General features: G+C 45.4%; 1 protein-coding gene across 1 annotated transcript in view; it reads right to left on the bottom strand.

The window, feature by feature from the left end:
• MTHFD1L (methylenetetrahydrofolate dehydrogenase (NADP+ dependent) 1 like) overlaps window positions 1–22,595 on the bottom strand; it is a 187,606-nt gene that overhangs the window by 66,684 nt on the left and 98,327 nt on the right. Inside the window, 4 exon segments of the mRNA XM_043592612.1 lie at window positions 2,520–2,697; window positions 3,255–3,355; window positions 4,165–4,206; window positions 11,346–11,485. Of these exon segments, the coding sequence (XP_043448547.1) occupies window positions 2,520–2,697; window positions 3,255–3,355; window positions 4,165–4,206; window positions 11,346–11,485 (461 nt within the window).

Genomic DNA, 22,595 nt, shown 5'->3' with positions numbered 1-22,595 from the left:
CAGATGGCAATGGTCTGAGGCTCCTAGAGCAGGCCAGGGAGAGTGGGGTCCCTGACGGTGGTTTTCTTCATGGGGAACGGGGGCGTCCTCCCTCTACTGATCTCCGCCACCTCTGTAACCCGGAACAGGCTTGGCTCTCACTCGCAGCATGGCCTTCGAACCGACAAACGTTCCGTGGGCTAACCTTCCCAATTCATTCCTGAAATCCTTCCGTTCGGGGACACTTACGGAGCGGCCACAACGTCCACGGAGCCTGTGTCTGTCACCGCCATTCTTCTTCTGCAGGCGGGCCACTCCTTTAAGGAGTAGTTCCCACCCTCACCTCTACTTTTTTTTTTTTTTTACATTTATTTATTTTTGATAGAGAGGGACAGAGCACAAGCTGGGGAGGGGCAGAGAGAGAAGGAGACACCGAATCCGAAGCAGGCTCCAGGCTCCGAGCTGTCAGCACAGAGCCCGATGCGGGACTCGAACCCACAGACCGTGAGATCGTGACCTGAGCCGAAGTCGGATGCCTAACCGACTGAGCCCCTCACCCCGACTCTTGAACACAGTACTGCGTCCTGAAGGACAGAGCAGGACGGTTACCTCCACCATTCTTGATACTCTCCCAGCTCTGCCTCTTTCGGGACAGGGGACACTGGGTACTTATTTAATTTCCTTGTACTTTAGCTTCCGTATGTATAAAATGGGGGGCTCTCACCAATTCCTATCCAACAGGGATGTCGAGACTAAAGCAGTTACATGCACAAGGGGCCCAGATGCCTGGCACAGAAAAAGCCTTCCTTCTTACTAGCAGGAGACTTGGCAGGAAGGTGAACGTCGTGCCCTCGTAGGACATAACTCTGGCCATAGAGACAGTGCTGCTATGCCCTCTCTTCACTTACGCCGTGAGTCTGTGCATCTGAACTGGACAGAGATGTTACTGCTTGTGATGCCTGAGGGACCGACAGAGCGAGCGAGGGACTGAAGGAATGGGGGGAGAAGCATCCAGCATAAAGGCTGAGCACTCTGGCAACCCTGGGCTACCAACCAGGACAGATCAATAGCCGGAGCCGAAGCCACAGCGTCCAGGACAGGGATGTGCAGGTGGGTGCCGAGATGAACTGAGAAGAGTGAGATCCCAGGAAGTTCAGATTTTCTGGCTGAAGGCTAATTATCCAGCTGCTGAAAAATACATGAGACAATGCGGCAACTCCACCGCTGGGTGTATACCCCAAAGCATCGAAAGCAGAGTCTTAAGGAGATTATTTTTATACACATATTCATAGCAGCATGGTTTATAAGAGCTAAGAAGGGCACCTGGAGAAAATGGCCACCGACAGACGAATGAATGGACTAAATGCGACACGTACAACATGCGATGGGAGGAAGGAAATCCTGACATGTGACGGGTGTGGGAACGTGGATGAGTCCTGACGTTGTTCTGAGCAAACGATACCAACCAAGTGTCTGCATCCTCCCCACCCCCCACCATTCATATGAAGTCTAATCCCCAACGTGATAAGCGTTAGGACACGGGGACACTGGGGTTGACTATGTCGATGGAATGAGGAAGCGGGGTTTTGGGGGCAATGAGGTCACGAGACTGGAGCCCTCATAAAACAGACTCCAGAGAGATCCCACTTCTCTTCCACCACGTGAGGATACGGGGAGAAGACGGCCGTGTATGACACAGGAAGCTGGCCCTCACCGGACACCGGCCCGAGCCTTGATCTTGGACGTCCCAGCAATAAACTTGCGTTGTTCATCAGCCACCCAGTCTGTGGCAGTCCCTCCAGAAGCTTGAAAGGACGGAGACGGTGAATAAGCCCGTCACGAAAAAGACAAGACCTGGATGGTTTCAGATGAAAGGTATGCAGACCGGTCAGACCCAGAGACAGAAAGCAGGAGGGTGGTTAGCAGGGGTAGAGGGGCAATGGGGAGCTGGGGTTTAATGGGTGCAGAGTTTACGTGCTGCAGGATGAAAAGAGCCCATGGTGTTTGCACAGCAATGTGCGTGTACTCAACACTACTGAACGGTACACGCCAACAGGCTAAGAGATAGTAAATGTTACGTGCGTTATCCAACAACTAAATATTTTCATCTGCCAGCACACACGTGGCTCCAGGAAACCACAATGAGGGACGAGAGCGATCGCAGAAATGGATGAGGAAAATACACGATGTCACAAGCCTTCAGAAGTTGCTCAGGAGAGGGGCGCCTGGGTGGCTCAGCCGGTTAAGCATCCGACTTCGGCTCAGGTCATGATCTCGCGGTCCGTGAGTTCGAATTCTGCGGCGGGCTCTGTGCTGACAGCTCAGAGCCTGGAGCCTGCTTCGGATTCTGTGTCTCCCTCTCTCTCTGCCCCTCTTCCAGTCTCTCTCTCTCTCTCTCTCTCTCAAAAATAAAGATTAAAAAAAAAAAAAGTTGCTCAGGAGAGCCGGCCCTGAGCGTGTTCGGTGTCGAACCCTGTTGCCCAAAGCACCAGCCTGACCCACAGTGGAGGTGCCAGAGGCGGCACCTTCGCCGAGCTTACCTGGAGGTCGTAGAGGAATCGGAACCGGCTTCCTTGACCTGCAGCTTCTCTCACAGCCCGAGCCAGGTCTACCGACCCTTTCCCGCCGACCGACCAGTGATAGCAGGGGACCGCATCAAAGGCGCCGGCCCGCTTCGCCAGCTCACACACCAAGTCAATCTCCGCGCGGGTGTCGGTCCTGGTGATGAAAACGTTTGTGGTTTTGCATCTGTATTCATTTAGGGATGTTTTTAAAGAAAGACTAACCGTTTATACAGAACTTTGCTCTCTAACACTGAATATATTTTAAACATCAAAAGTGGTTACGTTGTGTTTAAATAAATCAGACTTAAAGAAAAGCGCTGGGGGAAAAAAAAAAGAAACCTCTCTAACAGGACTCAAATATTTCAAGTTGTTAAGGGTTTTATTGAGAAAATTCCATAACGTAACCCTTTGATCATCCACGGTCTTTCGGACAGAAATGCCGGGTGGAATTTAAAAAAAAAAAAAAAAAGAAAAGAAGAAGCCAAGGAAATGTTAACTCACTATATAGATTTCATTTCCTATAAACATTTGAGAAACTTCTGTTAAAATGAAACCAACCCAAACCAAGCCCACCAAACAGAAGGAGCAGAGTATTTCTAGATAGTTCTTGACAAAGCAGAGAAAGACCACAAACACCCCTCAAGACACAAACAGAGTTCACAGGGTGGCCCGCAAGACGAGCACGTTTAAAGCAGGGGGGACTTCACTTACTTGAAGACATTCAAAGCCACGACAACGGGGACCCCAAAGAGCTGAGCAATCTGAATCTGCTTCTGAAGGTTACAGCAGCCGTCTGCCACCAGCTGGATGTTCTGGAAGAAGACCAGACCCCCATGTACGCCTCCCACCAAAGCTGCCAAACCAAACTGGCGAGAGTCCACTCTGGCAGGTTGCGCTCCCATCTTGCTCCCTTGACTGTCCTAGGAGCTATTAAATAAGACCATAAAACAGCTTCTCCCCCAAGAAAAGGTGGCTACAGAAAGAGGAGGCTCATTTCCACAATAATTTCTGAAGTCATTCTGGGCCCAATGGCGTATCTGGGTCTGGAGCCGGGCGGCTATTTCTTCTGCTGACTGGTGGCCAGGGCAAAAGCAATGCATTCATACTCTGCAGGTTGGTAGACAAGAGGGCACAAGGCCCCGGGAGGGTGAGGAGTGCTGTCTGGCCGTTGCCGGCTCGAATCCCTGGTGCCACCTGTAGGAGCTAAGAGGTACTGTTGCCAGTGAATCAAAGTCTAATTTACCCAAGAGTCAAGTAACTCAAGCGAGTGATAAAACCAAATGCATACGCTCCACAAGTCAGTTTTTTCCACGCCGAAAGAATACATGGGTATAAGCTTCAGATTTGTTTCTGTGCTGGAGACTGAGCTCTGGCTATGATGGCTGCCCAGAGGGTAGGGAACCGTGCATACGTGAAGCCTGCATCCATCACACCTTAAGAATGAAGAGTTAACTCAACGGATTTTATCCCTGGCCCCCACCCATTTTCTCCCGGATTATTAGAAAAGCAGTTTTCCAAGAGGCCACTGGTGGAGGAGGGCTCATTCACTGATTGAGATTCAGCTGCTGGCCCATGGGTTTGAATGGTTCTTCACATAAGCCTTCAAAACACCTGCTCTTACCTCCTCTGTATATTCTTTCTTAAGCGGGACACCAGCAGTTACCTGAGACAAGAAAAGGCAAAAATTGAGAAAAAATCCACTGAAATGCTTAGTGTTGATACTTGTTGCATTTAAGAGTAGCCGCATAGGTTGAATTTCTAGTAGCTTTATGGAAAATGCATCTGAATGAGACATACTGGATTGCAGCACTGGTTTCCGTAGGGGCTTAAGGACCTCCCTTCTCCCACCATCCCTCTGGCCTGCACACAGCACCCACCTCAATCCTGGGCACACGGTTACCACCGGGTAGACCAGAAAGCCTACTTCTTTGCCGTCTCCTGTACCCACTTCCGCTGAATCCAAATATATCCAAAAGGGTATGGTTAAAGCAGCAGGGAATTCTTAGGTTAGAGCAAATGCCTTTTACTCAACGGTGCCCAGCAGGCCGGGCACATTTGAAAAGCCCAAATATATTGAAAAACCTTGAGCGTATTTAAAAAGGGTAAGTGGCTTGGAAACGAACAACTTGCCATTGTATTTACAAATCCGTGGGCTTGTTTTTCTTATCTTCTTTTACATAAGAGGCCGTTAATTGGCATTGCACTAAACACTGAAGTGAGGAAAGTTTATTTATTGTCACGGGAATCTGACCACTTTATACTGTCCCTTTTTTTGTTTAAAAAAAAAAAAAAAGCTTACTCTGGTAGAGATTCAAAAGAGAAACGAATCATGGTCCTTTTTTTGGAAAGGTGCATTTAAAAGCACACTGATACTTGGGCTTCAACCACGCTAATCAAACCAGGGTATCTGGGAGTGGGACCCAGAATCAGTAATATTTAAAAATTCCTCAGCTGGGGGTGCTTGGGTGGCTCAGTTGGTTAAGCGTCCGACTCCTGATTTTGGCTCAGGTCACGGTCTTATGAGTCAGATTGAGCCCCACCCCCCACTTGGGATTTTCTCTTCCTTGCTCTCTGCCCCTCCCCCACTCATTCTCTCTCTCAATAAAGAAAAACATATTAAAAGTAAATAAATAAAAATAAAAAGTCCTGGGGCGCCTGGGTGGCGCAGTCGGTTAAGCGTCCGACTTCAGCCAGGTCACGATCTCGCGGTCCGGGAGTTCGAGCCCCGCGTCGGGCTCTGGGCTGATGGCTCGGAGCCTGGAGCCTGTTTCTGATTCTGTGTCTCCCTCTCTCTCTGTCCCTCTCCCGTTCATGCTCTGTCTCTCTCTGTCCCAAAAATAAATAAACATTGAAAAAAAAAATTAAAAAAAAAAAAAAGTCCTTAGCTGATTCTTTTTTTTTTTTTTTTTTAATTTTTTTTTCCAACGTTTTTTATTTATTTTTGGGACAGAGAGAGACAGAGCGTGAGCGGGGGAGGGGCAGAGAGGGAGGGAGACACAGAATCGGAAACAGGCTCCAGGCTCCGAGCCATCAGCCCAGAGCCCGACTCGGGGCTCGAACTCCCGGACCGCGAGATCGTGACCTGAGCTCAAATAAAGAGTCAGATGCTTAACCGACTGAGCCACACAGGTGCCTCTCAGCTGATTCTAATTTGAGCCAATAGCGAGAACTTTCTTACTGGTGTCCCTTATCCTAGCATAAAACGGAACTTATAATTTGAGTGAAACCTGACTTATACAAAGTGTACCATCTTTCCCAACAAATTCTAAATAATGTTGAAGTGATTGCCATCACTTCTCTCTCTCTCTCTCTCTCTCTTTTTTTTTTTCTTTTGGCCTAGTTTCTCACGACAACATATAGGGTGGCCAGGGCAGGTTAAAGACGAGGAAACTGAAGTTAAGAGAAGACAAGGTGTCTTGCCCAAGATTACATAGTAAGCAAGAGATAGAACAGGGACTTGAATACAACAGGGTTCTGAAAACCCAATTTAGTACCTTTCCACATTGTTTCTGCCTAGAGCCTGCTTCTAGAACGTATTTGGATTCACTGAGGGCGGATGACTTACTCCCCTCTCATGGAAGACGCCTTGAGAATATTAAAAGTCCTTTGAGGGGCGCCTGGGTGGCGCAGTCGGTTAAGCGTCCGACTTCAGCCAGGTCACGATCTCGCGGTCTGTGAGTTCGAGCCCCGCGTCAGGCTCTGGGCTGATGGCTCGGAGCCTGCAGCCTGTTTCCGATTCTGTGTCTCCCTCTCTCTCTGCCCCTCCCCCGTTCATGCTCTGTCTCTCTCTGTCCCAAAAATAAATAAAAAAAAACGTTGAAAAAAAAAATTAAAAAAAAAAAAAAGTCCTTTGAAAACAAGTTACCTCTGTGACAGATTGTTTTCTGTTGGTGTGTGGGGACCTAATAAAGGATTTTCAGATGGGTTTTCCAGCAGTAGCACGGAATAAAACACGGAGGGAATCTTTCAATGGGAACAACTAAAATGCTAGATTAAAAAAAAAGAATGTGAAGTATTGTTGAGCCTCCAGACATAAAAAGTTCTGTGGAATCAATTATTAAGCACAGGAAGAATGGGATGTACACACGTGTCAAAAAGTAGAGAGGATAGGAGCGCCGGGGTGGCTAAGTCAGTTAAGCGCCCAACTTTGGCTCAGGTCACGATCTCACGGACTGTGGGTTTCAGCCCTGCGTCGGGCTCTGTGCTGTCAGCTCAGAGCCTGGAGTTTGCCTCAGATTCTGTGTTTCCCTCTCTCTCTCTCTCCCCCACTCATACACACACACACACACACACACACACACACACACTCTCTCTCTCTCTCTCTCTCTCTTTCTCTCTCTCAAAAATAAACATTGAAGAAAAATTAAAAAAAAAAAAGTACAGAGGATTAACAAAAGACTAACAAAATTGATGGCACTCTGGTAAGACTTTTTTTTAAAAAAAAAAGGAATGAAAATATAACTACACAGTTATAACTACACAGCTGGAGACAGAATTAATAATATACCATGACCAACTTTATACCAACACACTTGAAAACAGAGGGGAATTCACACACGTATAATGTTTACTAGAACTCCCTTAAGAGAAGTCTAAGATGGTGTAGTCATTTAAAAAATTAAATCTGTAGTTAAAAATCTACCCCTCACCGATAAGCCACAAGCCTGTACATTGTTACCGGTGAATTCTTGCCATCTTTGTATAAACAGATTATTCTAATGTTATAGGATCCCTTATAGAGTACATAAAACAGAAGGAATCCTACTCAATTTAGTTTACATGGCTGACATCTCACTCAAAAATATGGACGCAAAGATCCTACTTAAAATATTGGGAAACCGATACGCAAAATTCAGTTGTTCGTGAAAAAGATAATATATTCCCAAGTTAGATTTATTCTAGGAAAGTAGGTTCACTTCATCTTTGAAAGTGAAGCAATATAATTTGTCATATCAGTAGATCAAAGAGGAAAGCCGTATCACCTCAAAGGGCGGAGAGAATTATTGAACATTTCTTTAGAATAAAAACTTGGCAAACTAGGAACAGAAGTCAATTTCCTTAGTTTGATAAGAATAATATACTACCAATCTATAGAAAAATCACAGTTAATGATGACGTATTAAACGTGTTCTATTTCAGATGAGGAATAAGGATGCCACTCCTATTTAATACTGCGTTGCAACCACAAAGACCTGCTTAGTGTGATAAGAAAAAAAGGATAAAGATTAGAAAGGAAGAAACAGAACTGTCATTATTTTCAGTTATGCGTGCCCACACAGAACTCTAAAGCATCTACAGGTAACCAAGGCCAACTAGTAAGACAATTTTAAAGTCACAGAGACGGCTGGACAGCATGGTGACCACGGTTAAGAATACCGTATTGCATGCTTGAAAGTGGCTGGAGCTTAAAAGCCCTCTGTGCAAGAAACTTTTCGTACCTGTGCATGGCGACAGCCGTTAACTAGACTTGTGATCCTTTTGTGACGCAGGCACACGTCCAATCGTTCTGTTTTACGCCTATGATGAATATACGGTTATATGTCCATTGTACCTTACTTTTAAAAAAAGAGGATTTAGAAAGGGCACTGGATGTAAAAGCAATATAAAAGAATCTGGGAGGGGGTGTGTTAAACGAAAATATAAAGTACGCAGTAACAAATGCACAGAAAGAGAAGCCCTCTGTGGAATAAACTGTAAATTGTTATGAAAAGACACTTAAAAAGACCTAAACCAATAGAATTAGCTTGGATGGGAACTTGTCAGATATCGCTAATCTCCTGATATAATTGATGCTATTCTAATGAAAATCCTAAAAAGATTCTTGATGCAACTTTATGAGCTAATTCTAAAATACATCTGGAAGTGAAAAGGACCGATCCCAGGCCAGGTATGCACGAAGAGATAGAGCAACCTGGAGGAGTTTGCCACAATGGCTGTCTGTGCAGCACAGGCACAATTATAGGTCAATGGACCAGCAGAACGGAGGAGACATCCCAGAAAAAGACCTACACCTGTATGGAGAACCAATTTATCACAAAGTAGGCTTGAGTGATAACAAAGGAGGGACTGTTTAAATAAACAGTACTAGGCCAACTGGTTATTCATATTAAAAAAAAAAAAAGGGAAATTAGATCTGCTGATTGCACTGTATATGAAAATCAGTAGCAACGGGCGTGTTGGTTCATTTCAGGCATCAGCTTGAGGCACAGGGTGTTCAGATACTTGGTCGAACATTATCCCGAGTGTTCCTGTGGGGTGTTTTAGACTCTGAGTAAAGCAGATTCCCCCGAACCCCCAACAAGGTGCCGTGCCATGTGGGTAGGCTGTATCCCATCAGCTGAAGGCCCTAATAGAGCAAAAAGATTCCGTGGTAGAAAAATTCTCCAGCAGACCGCCTTCCGAATACGTCTGGACCTGCGACACCGGCCCTCCTGAGTCTGCAGCCTGTTGAACCACCATGTAGATTTCGAACCTGCCAGCCTCCATAGATGTGTGAGCCAGTTCCTTATAATCAATCTCTCTTTATGTAAATACACATTGTATTACTTCTTAATACAATATGTTTAAAGAATTCATTGCAAAGGGATATCTAGGTCCGTAAGTATAAAAACATTATACTAAAAATACTATACAGTGAGTTGCATCGGAACGGTCAGCACTTTGGAAGACAGGATATGAATTTTAAATAATTGGGGCTAAAATGGGCAAGTTCGAGGGTCACAGGATTTTCCACTGCACAAATTATGGAAAAAAACCCAAGCTGAATAAACATAAGAGGCCGCCATGGTTATTTGTATAATGATACTTCCAAAGGAAGTAGAAATTATAATGGCTCAAAAACATTACCACAGAGTTGTTTCAAATGAGAAGGAAAGACACTGACATGGATAATAGAGAGTATAGGATTAAGGAAACGAAAGCTCATTTACTGTTCAGTTGTTGAAAACATTTCCTGGATGCAGATTATGCCAGGCATTAGGGATACGGAAATTAGTAAGACATAGTCCCTAATCTCAAGGGATTCACAGCTGAGAAGGGAGATGCATATATAGACGTTCACAAAACAACATGATGCAGAAGGCTCTTCTGGAGCCTCAGGAGGGGGTACGAAGCTTCGCCAGGCTTCCCGAGCCTTTTCTTTAATCATCATCCACCCGGATCTGTGCCTACTAGGCTTGAGCCCTGTTACCCTCACTGGCATGGAGCCATGACGGGAGCAGAAGAGGTACAAAAGACTAAGGTGAGAGGACAATGCCACCACTGTAAAACAAGCACATACGTTAAGATGAACTAAAAGAGGATGATACATCGCGTACACAATTTTTACAGGACAGATATGAGAGTGTGGAAAAACCCTAGACTAAAACTCAAGAGGCCTCGAGTCTGATCAGTCCCCTAACTAGAAGGATGATACCAAGCAAATCACTGAATCCTCCTGGTACCTCGGTAACTTCATCTTTACAAACACTGAACCAGACTTAGACAATCCTGAAGCCCTTTCCAGTCTTAAAGCCCTTCGATTTTGCGATGTCCAGGGTGCAAAACAGGGAGGGAGGATTTCAAATGTATATTATAGGAGGTAGAAGTTGTTTTTTGAAAATGGAAATTGGCATACAGATTCAGAATCTAAAGGGAAGGAGTCGCTGTAGGGATAAATGGTGTTTTGAGCCAAATGAGAATTCCTTAGGATCTACTGCTTAACGACGCATGTCGTGCCCATCTCGCATTTGAATTCATGACGGAGCTTTGGGCTAAAATGGACTACGTAAGTGTTTGGTGTTACCAGTGGATTTGGGATTCCTGTTTACCCTTCGTTAATGTTCAGCTCTGCCTGGTGGACAGAGAGGGGAGTTTGGATCTAAGACTCAGGCTTCAGATCTGGCTCTCTGCAGATAGATAACGTCAGCCTCTCCTAGGACAAAGACTTGCTAAAATGGTTACACAATGCACATCACAGATGCGTTTCACGATGGCAAACCTGTCATTCGCTCTTGCCACCTAATAATGATTACGTGACCTCTGTATACGCGGGATTACCGATGAAGAAATCAGCTTTGGTACTTTGTCTGATATAACCGCAGTATAAACGATGAAGACACCCTGACTTATTATACTTCAAAGATAATTACTCAGGATAACATTTCCTATTCTCCCTTTGGAAAAAAAAAAACAAACTTAAACATGAAAAAAAGAAAAACATTATGTCTTTACTACAGAAAAAATTTTCTTTTGTGTGTGAATTCTGCGTATAAGATAGGTTAATGTCAAAAGTCTGTGAAAATGTGGAAACAGGGTGTGTTTTCCAAACAAAGCTCTTGTAGAAATAATCCAGTGCCGTAACAGAGCGGTAAAGTGAAATCAGAATAAACAGAAACAGAAGGAAAACAGTTCCAGATGAAATCTGATGAGACCCTGCATCAGTGAACCGAAAAACTATCGGCACGAACACTGAAAAACCACCCGCAAAAGCAATTCTTCCTCATCCTTATGTTCCCTGCTCAGAACAAGAGCCTGTATCGTCTCATTACACCCCGGGGTTATAAAATGTTGACCTGAGTTTCAGATATAAATCTTAGGACCAAAAAGCGGTTACATTATGCTCCTTCCCAAACTACGGCTCAGCAACGTCTTTGGGAGCATCATCCTTTACTTGAACTTACGAAACGATCAGGGCCCCATAACGGTGATTTGCCGTTTAAGGAAACGGCGGTTAGGAAGCAGGTTTGAAGGTTTCAGACGCGAGAGTCAGCCTCATCTTCGTTCTGGAATGCGTTTCACTACGAAAGGAAGTTGGGGACTTACGCTCGGGCCGCCTCCGTGCATCTTCAGAGCCCGCACGGTGGCCACCAACACCACCACGTTGGGCACCAAGCCGGACGCTCGACACTTGATGTTGAAAAATTTCTCCATTCCAATATCAGCACCAAAGCCGGCTTCAGTTACTGTGGAGAATCAAGGTGGAGACTTGCTATCATTGTCTCACAACAAGAGCAGGTTTTAGTTTTCAGCAATTGTTGGCCGTGACTCAGGCTCAAAGGACGGTTTAAACCCCGACACGTCCAGCGGCATTATTTCTTGTTCATACGCAGCGGTAGGCTGATTTTCCCATTGTCACAGAAGACGTTCCCCCCTTCCCTACCTTCTCTAAAGAGACGGCTCTCTACTCAGCTTTATACCGCGGTGCCTTAAGGATTCACCGCCAGGGCCAAAAGTCTTTTTCCACTATGCACACTCACGGCAACGTGTTTCTGACCACAGATGGGATTGCCAGCTTTTTAATCGGGTTCCAGATTGTATCAAGGGACATTGCTAGCATGATTAGCATTAGAAGATCCTTTCTTGCTTTTTAACACAAAAATATTTTTTAATGTTTATTTTTGAGAGAGGGGCAGAGTATGAGTGTGGGAGGGGCAGAGAGAGAGAGAGAGGGAAACAGCAGAGTCCAAAGACGGCTCTAGGCTCTGACCCGTCAGCACAGAGCCCGACGCAGGGCTGAAACCCACAAACCATGAGATCATGACCTGAGTCCAAATCGGACGCTTAACCAGCTGAGTCACCCAGGCGTCCCCCTTTCTTACTTTTTATAACACGCATAGAATCCCTTATTTAGTGCCACCATTGTTTCATGTTTGTTGTGTCATTTGTGTTGCTTGATGAAATTCAAGTTAGCAGAGTCGGTTAAGAAGATGAATCATCAGGCTTGATAAAATAGCATCTTTAGTCCATAACCCCAGGGGACACCCCTCGGCCCCCAAATTGCTAGAAAAGTTACCGCGGAGGTGGCTGGGAGAGTGCCTGACACTGCCTTCCCAGGTGATATTCCTGACTGCCGAGCGGTCAACGGCACACAGCATCGTTTCCACACGCAAAGGACAGCTGTGCGACGGGCAAGGGCACCCGCACCACCAGGGGCTTATCAGACACACAGAATCCCACACCTAGTGAATCACGATAAGCATTTTACCAAGATCCCCAGGTGAGATGAATGCCCATGAAGATTTGAGAAGCACACACTAGGAAAAGAATAATATCAATGTATGAATTAGACGCGACATATTGACAGTCATTATGTCAAGGCCGTCATTTATGGCAGAGATAGGAACCGGCAGGAAAACATACTTACCAAGATACAATCACACCATTTGAAATGTGCATCACTGAAGATCTCTGTCTCGAGCATTCACTAAACGCACACGTTTTAACAAGAATCAAGGAAAAAAAATCGTGACGCGTCACATAGAATTTCAAATGCTAAAGACAGCAACCCATCGTTCTAATTCGTTGTGGCTTCCTTTAAGTGCTTCATATTCCTGTATAGATTTTATAGAATAGGGAGACTTTTGTAGTTTGCTCCTTTAAAATGTTCAGACGTTTCTCACAGTACTACAAACGTTCAGAATTTATGACCCTACGTGGCAGCTTTTAATTTTGTTAGGTGATGTATGAAGATTTACAAAACTGTTCCCCCTGTTATTAGACATGTGGGTTGCTTCCAATATAAATAATGATGGAAAATATCTGTGCATATGAGATTTAACCTCTTCCACATTATATTCTTGGAAGAAATTCCCAAGGGTTGAGAGCACGGTGCCAGACGACATAAAAAATTTTTATGACTGTTGATATGCTTTTGACAAATTGAAAAATATTTCTTTAAAAATATTCAATTTGGAGTGAACGTAGCTAGAAAGTCAGTTTTTCCCTTATTGTGTTTTCTTTGAATAAGCAATGTACCAGAACAAGTTAAAGAAGTGAAAGGCATTCCTCTTTACACACTGTTCGGGGCAATTCTAGTGATCTGATTGGTGGGGGTCTAAACAGGGGAGGTCGCAGACAGTAACGGCCCCAATCTCAGTGGTGTCCCGGGTGAAACCAGGGGTGATGGTAGCATGGGAGTGGCACAGAGGACTCCAGAAGAGGGATGTTCAGTTCATTTTGTCAGAGGTCATGACAGAGTGGGCTCCCAGGAGGGGAAAGATGACCATACTACTGTTGGACCAGACAGACCGTATCCAGAATCCCTCCCAACTGTGCATATGAGCTGTCAATTACACAGTGACCGTCAAAAAATGAACGCTGGTCAGTGAGTTAACCGACTGGAGTCTCAATGTCTTCATTTGACCTGTTGGGGGGATCAAGTGAGATGGCAATGCAAAGTACTCAGTGACTGCTTTTCGGGGCACGGTGGGGGCTCACAAAAATGGTCTGCTTCATTATCACCAAGAGCCCAATTCTCCCACTTGCTAGAAGTCATATTCAATTCTTAAGCATTTGTCGGATTCCTGCTATGTCCAGGCATTATGCTCCGGGTAGTGGCCCAGGAATAGGGTCCCCCAACCCTGGTCCAGCCCTCCAGGGACCTGGGTGGAGAGACTCCCCACTATTGGACAGGAGAGAAGGGGGGCCCGATGCATGGGGAAGGATGGAAGTTGTGTGGCGGGTTTGGAAAATGGTGTCCATGGAATCAGGCTTTCGGGGACAAGAGGATTTCTCCAGGCAGAGAAATAAGGAGCTGGGGGTGGGGGAAGGAGAGGGAGAGGGGAGTGAAGGGGTTCACAGGTAAAGGAGAAAGCAAGAGCAGAAATCATCCTGTCAAGACGAAGGGAAATGATCCACGACGACTACAGAAGTCCGTTACCTCACCCAACGTGACCTGTTCTCCGGTGTGATCGGTTACGAGGAGCAGGGATGCAAGGGACAGAGTTTCGTGCGCGTGTTTTTGTTACAATGCTGTGATATCTGAAAAACTGCTTAATGTTGCCCTACAGCTGGAGGTAGATCATTGCGTGCAGTGTTTGATCCAGCGGTCTCTGGGTCTTTCCAACTGGACGCCCATTTCCACTCGTAGCTCCCCTATGAGGAGACTGAGCTCCACGAGGACGGGGGCCAAGTCTGTCTGAGAGACCGACACGGCTGGACATACACTGGGCACCGGATGACTTGCGTACGTCTCTAAGACAAATGAAAGGGAGCGGGTTCAGATGCTGTGTCTCCCCCTCTCTCTGCCCCTCCCCTGCTTGCGCTCTCTCTCGTAAGTAAATAAACATTAAAAAAAAAAAAAGGCGAGCAGCAGGATTGCAAAGTTTTAAGACCCTTGGTCACAAATATAACAGCACGGTTCATTTATAATAATTTAATCCCCCTAGGAAGCCGCGAGCTTAAGTTCCCTTCAAACACCATCGCCTCCTTAAACTTCACAATGTAGACGCCACGCTCGTCCCACCTTCGTCAGATCTCCGGTGCCTAAAGGAAAACATCCAAGTTCCTTGTCACAGAGCCCAGGCCACCCCGAGCCTCAAGCTCACACCTCCGTCCACCTTTATTCTGCCTGCAATTGTGTGCTCATATCCTACTATCGAGCTTCCCACACAGCCCGCACAGCCGATGTTTGTCATCTCCGCCCCTCCTCCAGACGGGAACATCTGGAAGGCTCCTCTCTCCCCGCTCTCTTCTCTCCTTCACTGCCCAAGCCTCAGCTCGGATGCTCCAGAAGCTTGCCGCGATCCTCCCAGGGAGAGGGGGCTGCCCCTTCCAGCCCTCTGGTTTGCTCCTTCACAGGGCCCACGTCCATCCCTGCATGCAGTGTCTTAACGGGACTTGTGCGTCATCTCCCACAGACCGTGTCTTACTCATCTTTGGGTGCCCACTACCTGTCACGGTACCTGCTGCACACGAATGAATGAACAAAGGTGAGAAGAAACTATGAGTAGGATTCAGAGCCAGTGGGGATCAAGTAGAGGCCATCGTTCAGTGGAGACAGGGAGACACGAAAAATAAAATTAGACAATTAAAAATGTTCTTATGCCTCCCTGTCACGCTTCCCTTTTTGCTTTATAGTAGCAGAAGTTTTTTTTTTTTTTTTAATTTTTTTTTTCAACGTTTATTTATTTTTGGGACAGAGAGAGACAGAGCATGAACGGGGGAGGGGCAGAGAGAGAGAAGGAGACACAGAATCGGAAACAGGCTCCAGGCTCTGAGCCATCAGCCCAGAGCCCGACGCGGGGCTCAAACTCGCGGACCGCGAGATCGTGACCTGGCTGAAGTCGGACGCTCAACCGACTGCGCCACCCAGGCGCCCCTATAGTAGCAGAAGTTTTAATGCAAGGTGTAAACGTCCTCTCTGACAAAGACATGACCGTCGCAAATGTCGACACAGGTTAGCTAAGCTTAATTTCGTATTTTATGAGGCAAATTGAAGAAAAAAAAAGTACCAAAAAGACCTGCAACTAGGGAAGGAAACAGGATGCAGTAATACAAGTCCAGGGGCCGTGGCTTCCAAATGCAAGGGAAATATGGAGGCAAATAATGTGCAGAAAACAGAAGAACGTGCCAGATTCTCATGCTTGGGAGCCTGTTCTGAAATACTGCACGGGATCATTTCTGTTATTTGTTTTCAAATATCAGGCTGCTAAGGAAAACAGTATGGAAAAAGTGTGCTATGCACAATTACCGATCGCCAAAAAAAGGACAACTTAGTAATGTTCCATCAACAGGTATCAGCTTGGAAGTGCACAGTGTGGAGTGCTGTGTATCTGTGTCTTGCGTCTCAGTGGGTCTTGCCATGAGCAGGGGACACGCCACTCTCACTGGCAGGTTCTATTTCCGAGACACTTCCTGAGAATTATCTACAGAGCACCTGTAAGTTAAGTTTTCCTAGTGGTCTCAAATAAGCGATTTGGTCACCTACCACATTTGCTGCTTTTGATAAATTGCAAAAGAGATACACTGAAGAATGACTTATGGTTGATGTTAATAGCGACCTGTTCTTGAGTCATGAAGCAAACACACTATGATTTAGCATTCCTGAAAAGCACGTAATGTAATCTTCTGAAAGCTGCATATTTAAAAAGGCTCCCAAGAAAATGTTTGCACATGCCACAACAATTATTTGTCTTGGCAATCTCTTTTTTTTGGGGGGGGGGCGGGGGATGGTCACAGATGTTCAACTTATGACATGAAGGAAAACAGGAAACTGACTGATACTCTTACTGTGTAAGCACAGAAGCTGTTAGATAGTGATTTTATAGCATGGCTTGACTCAACTTTATAACCCATAATCTGCCCAGAAAGGAAGTGTTGGTGGGTCTGGGCTTGGAAGGGACTAGCTATTTGGACAAAAACGGTTAGTACTTTCACAGGGAACAGAGCTCAGGGTTCAATGGGAGAGTAAAAACCAATACCGGGCAACCAGGCGGCTGGCTTCCCACGCTGTCCTGCGAGGGCACCCGACTCACATTGTACAAACTAAACAGAAACGACGACAACAAAACCCTTTTGGCGGGCACGTATCGTATCTATGAAATTCGTGAATGAGGCAGAGAGAGGATTTTCGTATGTCAGTATATTCCATCGTGGGTCCGATCTGCAGTGCACAATGCATACAAGAAAACCTTAATCACAATTAGGACTGAGATAAGCAAGCACCAATCAGCTAACTTACTTAAAAAAAAAAAAAAGGTATTTACGTCATCACCTCCTCCTAGGTGGGACCTAAAACTTATGGATTCATAAAATTCTAGAGCTAGGAGGGAACTAACCTCCTCTGGGCCGTATGTGCCCGGCAAGTTACGTTCCTGAGGGAAGAGCCCACTGTGGTGTCCCAGGTCCCTCTGATCCACAGCTCAGAGCTCTGCTTTCTGCTACTTGGCATTCTATTCAAAAACACTTTGGATTAAACACATCCATCTCAGAATTGAGGAAAAACCTCCCTTTTTCCCATTCAGCAATTACTGAACCTCTATTCCTTTGTGTGGCTCTTAAGCAGTCATGTATGTACACATCTTCATTTAGTGAGGAAACATTTTTAACATGACAGAGATCGGGAATATTAACTAATGACCTAATTAAAAAGGTGTTATCGTTCCAACCTTTTCCTTTTTTACTTTTTCTTCCTTGAATTCCTTTTGGTATTTTAAAAACTTTTATTTATTTATTTATGCAATAAGCTTGAATTCAATTTTTTTTTCCATTTTTTTACCGTTTATTCATTTTTGAGATAGAGACATGGCATGAGTCAGTGAGGGGCAGAGAGAGAGAGAGGGAGACACAGAATCTGAAGCAGGCTCCAGGCTCCGAGCTGTCAGCACAGAGCCTGACGTGGGGCTCGAACTCACAGACTGCGAGATCATGACCTGAGCTGAAGTCAGACGCTTAACCGACTGAGCCACCCAGGCGCCCCTTGAATTAGATTGTTTTGCATTTACTTCTGAATGATCGCATGCTTTGGTACATTTTCTGAACCCATTTCTATGGAATCACAAACTTGACTGGTAGATCAGTGGTTCTCTAATGGGGGTGGACTCTACCCCCCCCCCCACCCCCCCACCCCCCCCCCACCGTGGGACTTTTGGGAAAGTCTGCAGCATCTTGTAGGCAGAGGCCAGGGATGCCTCCAAACATCCTACAAAGCACAGGATAGTCCCTCACCTTCTCACCCTCCAAAAAAACCCAAAGGTGGAATTATCCGCCAAAATAACAACAGAGTTTGATAGTTTGATAGTGCTACGGTTCAAGCATGACAATGGCGCCTTACACTTTCTTTTTTTTTTTTTTAATTTTTTTTTTTTCAACGTTTATTTATTTTTGGGACAGAGAGAGACAGAGCATGAACGGGGGAGGGGCAGAGAGAGAGGGAGACACAGAATCGGAAACAGGCTCCGGGCTCTGAGCCATCAGCCCAGAGCCCAACGCGGGGCTCGAACTCCCGGACGGCGAGATCGTGACCTGGCTGAAGTCGGACGCTTAACCGACTGCGCCACCCAGGCGCTCCATGGCGCCTTACACTTTCTAGATACTCTTCCTGAGCACGTTACAAATGCATTAGATGCGAGAATAAAAGATTATACAAAATTATTACACCGATAATACCCTTACCTGCCATCAATTCCTGAAATACGATAACCACAGTACAAACTCTATGTGTTTGCTACAACGTGGCAGTTTCTGGAGATGAAAAGTACAGCACCACATTGGGTGACTGCTGTACGAACCTCATAAGAAGGGAGGGATGGACAGAAAAAAATCAGTATGTAGCAATGGTCAGTCTTACTGCTGAAGACCAACATCTATGATGGGGAAAGCTATTCTAATTAAAGACCGGGCACCAGGAGAGCCCAGGGCTAGTTTCTAAGTACCCCCTACGTGCCAGGCGACGTTCTAGACGTCCTCTGTCTCGTTTCGTTCTTCAACACCTAGGAGGGACCTTTACCTGCCACATCCGGCCTGTGAGGCTATGGATCAACGGTTCTTCCCAAGCTCACACAGCTCTACAGGATGGAGCTTGGGTTGAAAGCGACGCCCACGTGACTGCAGTCTAGGCCGGTGTCCCCGCCCCTGCCACCTTGTCAATGAGCCAACTCACGATGCAGCATGGAAAGTGGCGCTGCCACCAAGAATCTTGACACCTCCTACTTCAATATTTTGGTACATGAAGCGCCGTTATCTTCGTAAATTCTCTTCCTGAGCTCTGACAGGGGTGTCCCGACTTGTTTTCTAAGTGCGGTAAGAATTCCTGCTGTGACAACAGAAAGTGTGTAATGGGGAGTCTTCACCATTATGATATGCGTTTCTTTCTTTTTTCAATGGAATTCATCGGTTTGTTTTCTCTCTTGGGGCAAATGATCTAGGAATTACGAATCACAATCCTCTCTTAGTTTTTGGTCCGTGTGCCCACAGTGCGAAGTCCTGGGAAGCAGCAGGGTGGGAGCAAGGAAAGCTCTGAGGGAGACGAAGCTCCCTGGACCAGTTTCACTGCGTTTGGTACCCAGTGCAGCACAGGCTACAGGCAGAGAACACGTGTTCGGGCATCGGGCCTCCCGAGAACCAAATGCTCACTTTCCACTGGGTGAGTCAAGTCTAGACTTGACTTCTCAGCCTCCTCCAGCCAGGCATCTCATTTTTGCTTTTACCTTGGGGAAACTCGTCCTTGGACTCTGAGACAGAGTGAAACTGAGGCACCAAGATCATTTCTCCCTAAGTACCTGGCTACTGGATGCGCCTGATGTCACAAGAATTGCTAATGGAATTTCCATCTGCGTTGTAACTAAGGGGTCCTTTATTCCATGTGTGCTCAGATGATTAGAACTTTCAGACTTCAGAGCCAATTCACAACGGCAGTCATTTCTCTGTGATAAAGGCAGCCACACACGTGTCACATAAATATACAACATACTCAGTTCCCCATTACTTCTGGGCACGAACTTGACTTTATGGACTGTGACGTCTCACAGAACTAGTACTCACAATCCACTTGGCTCAAAATGGGTCGAGATAAGAAGTAAGTCTGCACAGTGCTGGTTTCGCTAACTTAATCCTCGAAAGAATTTCTTCTCGGGGCGCCTGGGTGGCGCAGTCGGTTGAGCGTCCGACTTCGGCTCAGGTCACGATCTCGCGGTCCGTGAGTTCGAGTCCCGCGTCAGGCTCTGGGCTGATGGCTCGGAGCCCGGAGCCTGTTTCCGATTCTGTGTCTCCCTCTCTCTCTGCCCCTCCCCCGTTCATGCTCTGTCTCTCTCTGTCCCACAAATAAATAAAAAACGTTGAAAAAAAATTAAAAAAAAAAAAAAAAGAATTTCTTCTCAACAGAGGGAAGAATGAAACTGTAGCTACCATGCACTTAGCACTTTATTTTCTCACGACAAATCAGAAATAAAAATAAAACCTTGGTACAGGAGGAAGCAAGGAATATGCGGGACTAGACTTCACTCAGAAGCACTGTGAACTACAATCCCCCAACAGGGACAAAGGAATAGAAACTAGACTCTTCAAGCTGCCTCTTTCTGCCCTTGGTAAACACACCCATCCAGCTGCAGTTATCTGCAGATAAACTCGGGGAAGGCTCCATTCAAAGTCACAGAAGCACAAGAATTTGAACTTGAGCTCGAGGTAGGCTAGCCTTTGAGCATTTTGATTCTTTTTCCCCAGTGACTAGAAGGGGACTAAGGAAACCGGGATGGATGATTAGTGATAAGAGAAGTTCAGCATTATTACTACTGCTGGAAAAAAAAATTAAACGTGATGTCAAATATATTAATTTTGAGGATCTAGCTCATCTTAAGTCTCTGAAATTTTACCAAAACAATCAAATCTTTTCTGTTCCTTTGGATTTGTCTATTTAATCTATGCTCCTCCTTGGTTTTATTAAATGTCTTAAGGTCAAATTTCCCTAAGAGTATGTAGAACCAACCGAGCACATATTAGGGAATTTCGTAGTAGTATAGGAAGCATGAGAAAGTTACTGAGGATGTATCTGGGGAAAGGGAAGAAAAATAATAAGCAAAACATAAAAAGGACACAGATCCACTTGAACCATATGTTTTCAGTAACGACAGAAAACTCTGAAAGTACCAGTAATGCTGTTTAGATGCACTTTAGTGTCAGGGACCCAGAATTTCCTTCCTCTGGAGTTAATTAGTAATAGACACTGGTTCGTATTGTTTGAAAATATCATTAATCATCCTGTTTTGTAAAATAATTCTGACCCAAGTGAAACTTCATTTTGGAAAAAAAAATGTTAAAGACGCAAATTAAATTATACATGTTATTTTTACCTCCCTTATAAAACTCCCAAACTGAATTAAATTCACGAATCTATTATCCAAATAGCTCCCGTCTTCTTGCAGCGATCATGAGCATTTCTACAAGGTCACTGCCATGACCAGGGTTTTAACCCTTCCGTTTTTAGCAAAACAGTGGTGTCCCAGAGTTCTGGCTAGAGGCCTGGAATTTTGGATGATTGCATGGAGGCAGAACTGTTCTCTTGCAGCTCCCGAGAACTGGACACAAGGAAAATAACTCGAAGGAGAAACAAGCTTGCAAAGGCTTTAACTTACCCTAAAATAATCAAAAGATGAAATAGAACATTTTTTTTTGCTGAGCATTTTATGAAAACAAACCCAAAGAGTCAAAAAGTAAAGATGTCAAAAGGTAAATATATTTTATCTGAAAGGTTCCCGGCTGGGGGGGGGGGGGCGCGGAGAACCATAAAAAAAAAACAAAAACCTACAATAGCTTTTTCTGCAAGGAAAAGAAACCCAGCCAGTGAAACTCAGATTACTGAGTTTGAGAACAAATTGAATATGCCAACATTCCTAGTATGACGCTTCTAACAGAAGAAACTAAGACAGAAGGAAAGCATTTTAAACTTGGAAGCTGGAAGATACTACAATGCACGTAACAAGCAGGCAGAGCAAGGGTTATGCAAAGTGAAGGCAGAGACCCATCAGTGTCTCAGAAAAGCAGCGTCCTGGGTTGCAACCAGAATTTGAAAAAGAAAAAGAAAAAGAAACAATATAAGGACTATTAGGATACATCCCACGCAATGAGAGTAAGGAGTGTTGTTCCAGAAGACGTGATTCTTCTGGTTTTGTGTACCTGCACACCTGTGTACACGTGCATTTGTGATTTAAAAAAAAAAAAAAAAAGGTACTTCAGGCCTCGGGTTTGAGTCAAAACTGCCAAGAGTCACTGGCCCAGACTCTATGCAGATTTCTCATCTAGGAAGGGAAGAGGTAGAAATGCAGGTTTTACTGGTTTCTCACAAGAGCCACGATTTGGGCCTGGCTCTCTTCTGCTGAACAGGGAGCTCACAAGGAACAATGACCCCAATCTCACTTTTATCAGTCATTACATTTGTGTTTAGGGTCAGAGGTGCAACGTTCCTCTCACTGATCCTGCGGCTGTATTTTTCGGTGTAGAGGCAGGAATGGTCTGCACTATCCTGCCGTCTACGTTTTCTTCAGTATGCATGACCCAGACAGGAGAGTAAAGTCCCCTGCCTGTCCTATGGGATTGGATCCTGAAAGGACTGGATTTTTTTTTAAGTTTATTTATTTTGGGAGAGAGAGAGAGAGCAGGGGAGGGGCAGAGAGAGAGAATCCCAAGCAGGCTCCACACTGTTAGCACAGAGCCCAATGCGGGGCTCGAACTCACAAACCGTGAGATCATGACCCAATCTGAAATCAGGAGTCAGACACTCACTCAGCTGATTTAGCCACCCTGGTGTCCCCGAAGGATTGGATTTTAAAATAAGAGGGGCATCTGGGTGGCTCAGGCAGT

This window comes from Prionailurus bengalensis, chromosome B2 (genome assembly GCF_016509475.1).
Source record: "Prionailurus bengalensis isolate Pbe53 chromosome B2, Fcat_Pben_1.1_paternal_pri, whole genome shotgun sequence".
In the NCBI taxonomy this organism is placed as follows: domain Eukaryota; kingdom Metazoa; phylum Chordata; class Mammalia; order Carnivora; family Felidae; genus Prionailurus; species Prionailurus bengalensis.
The sequence above is the reverse complement of the archived record's forward strand: the minus strand, read 5'-3'. Positions and strand labels throughout refer to the sequence as shown.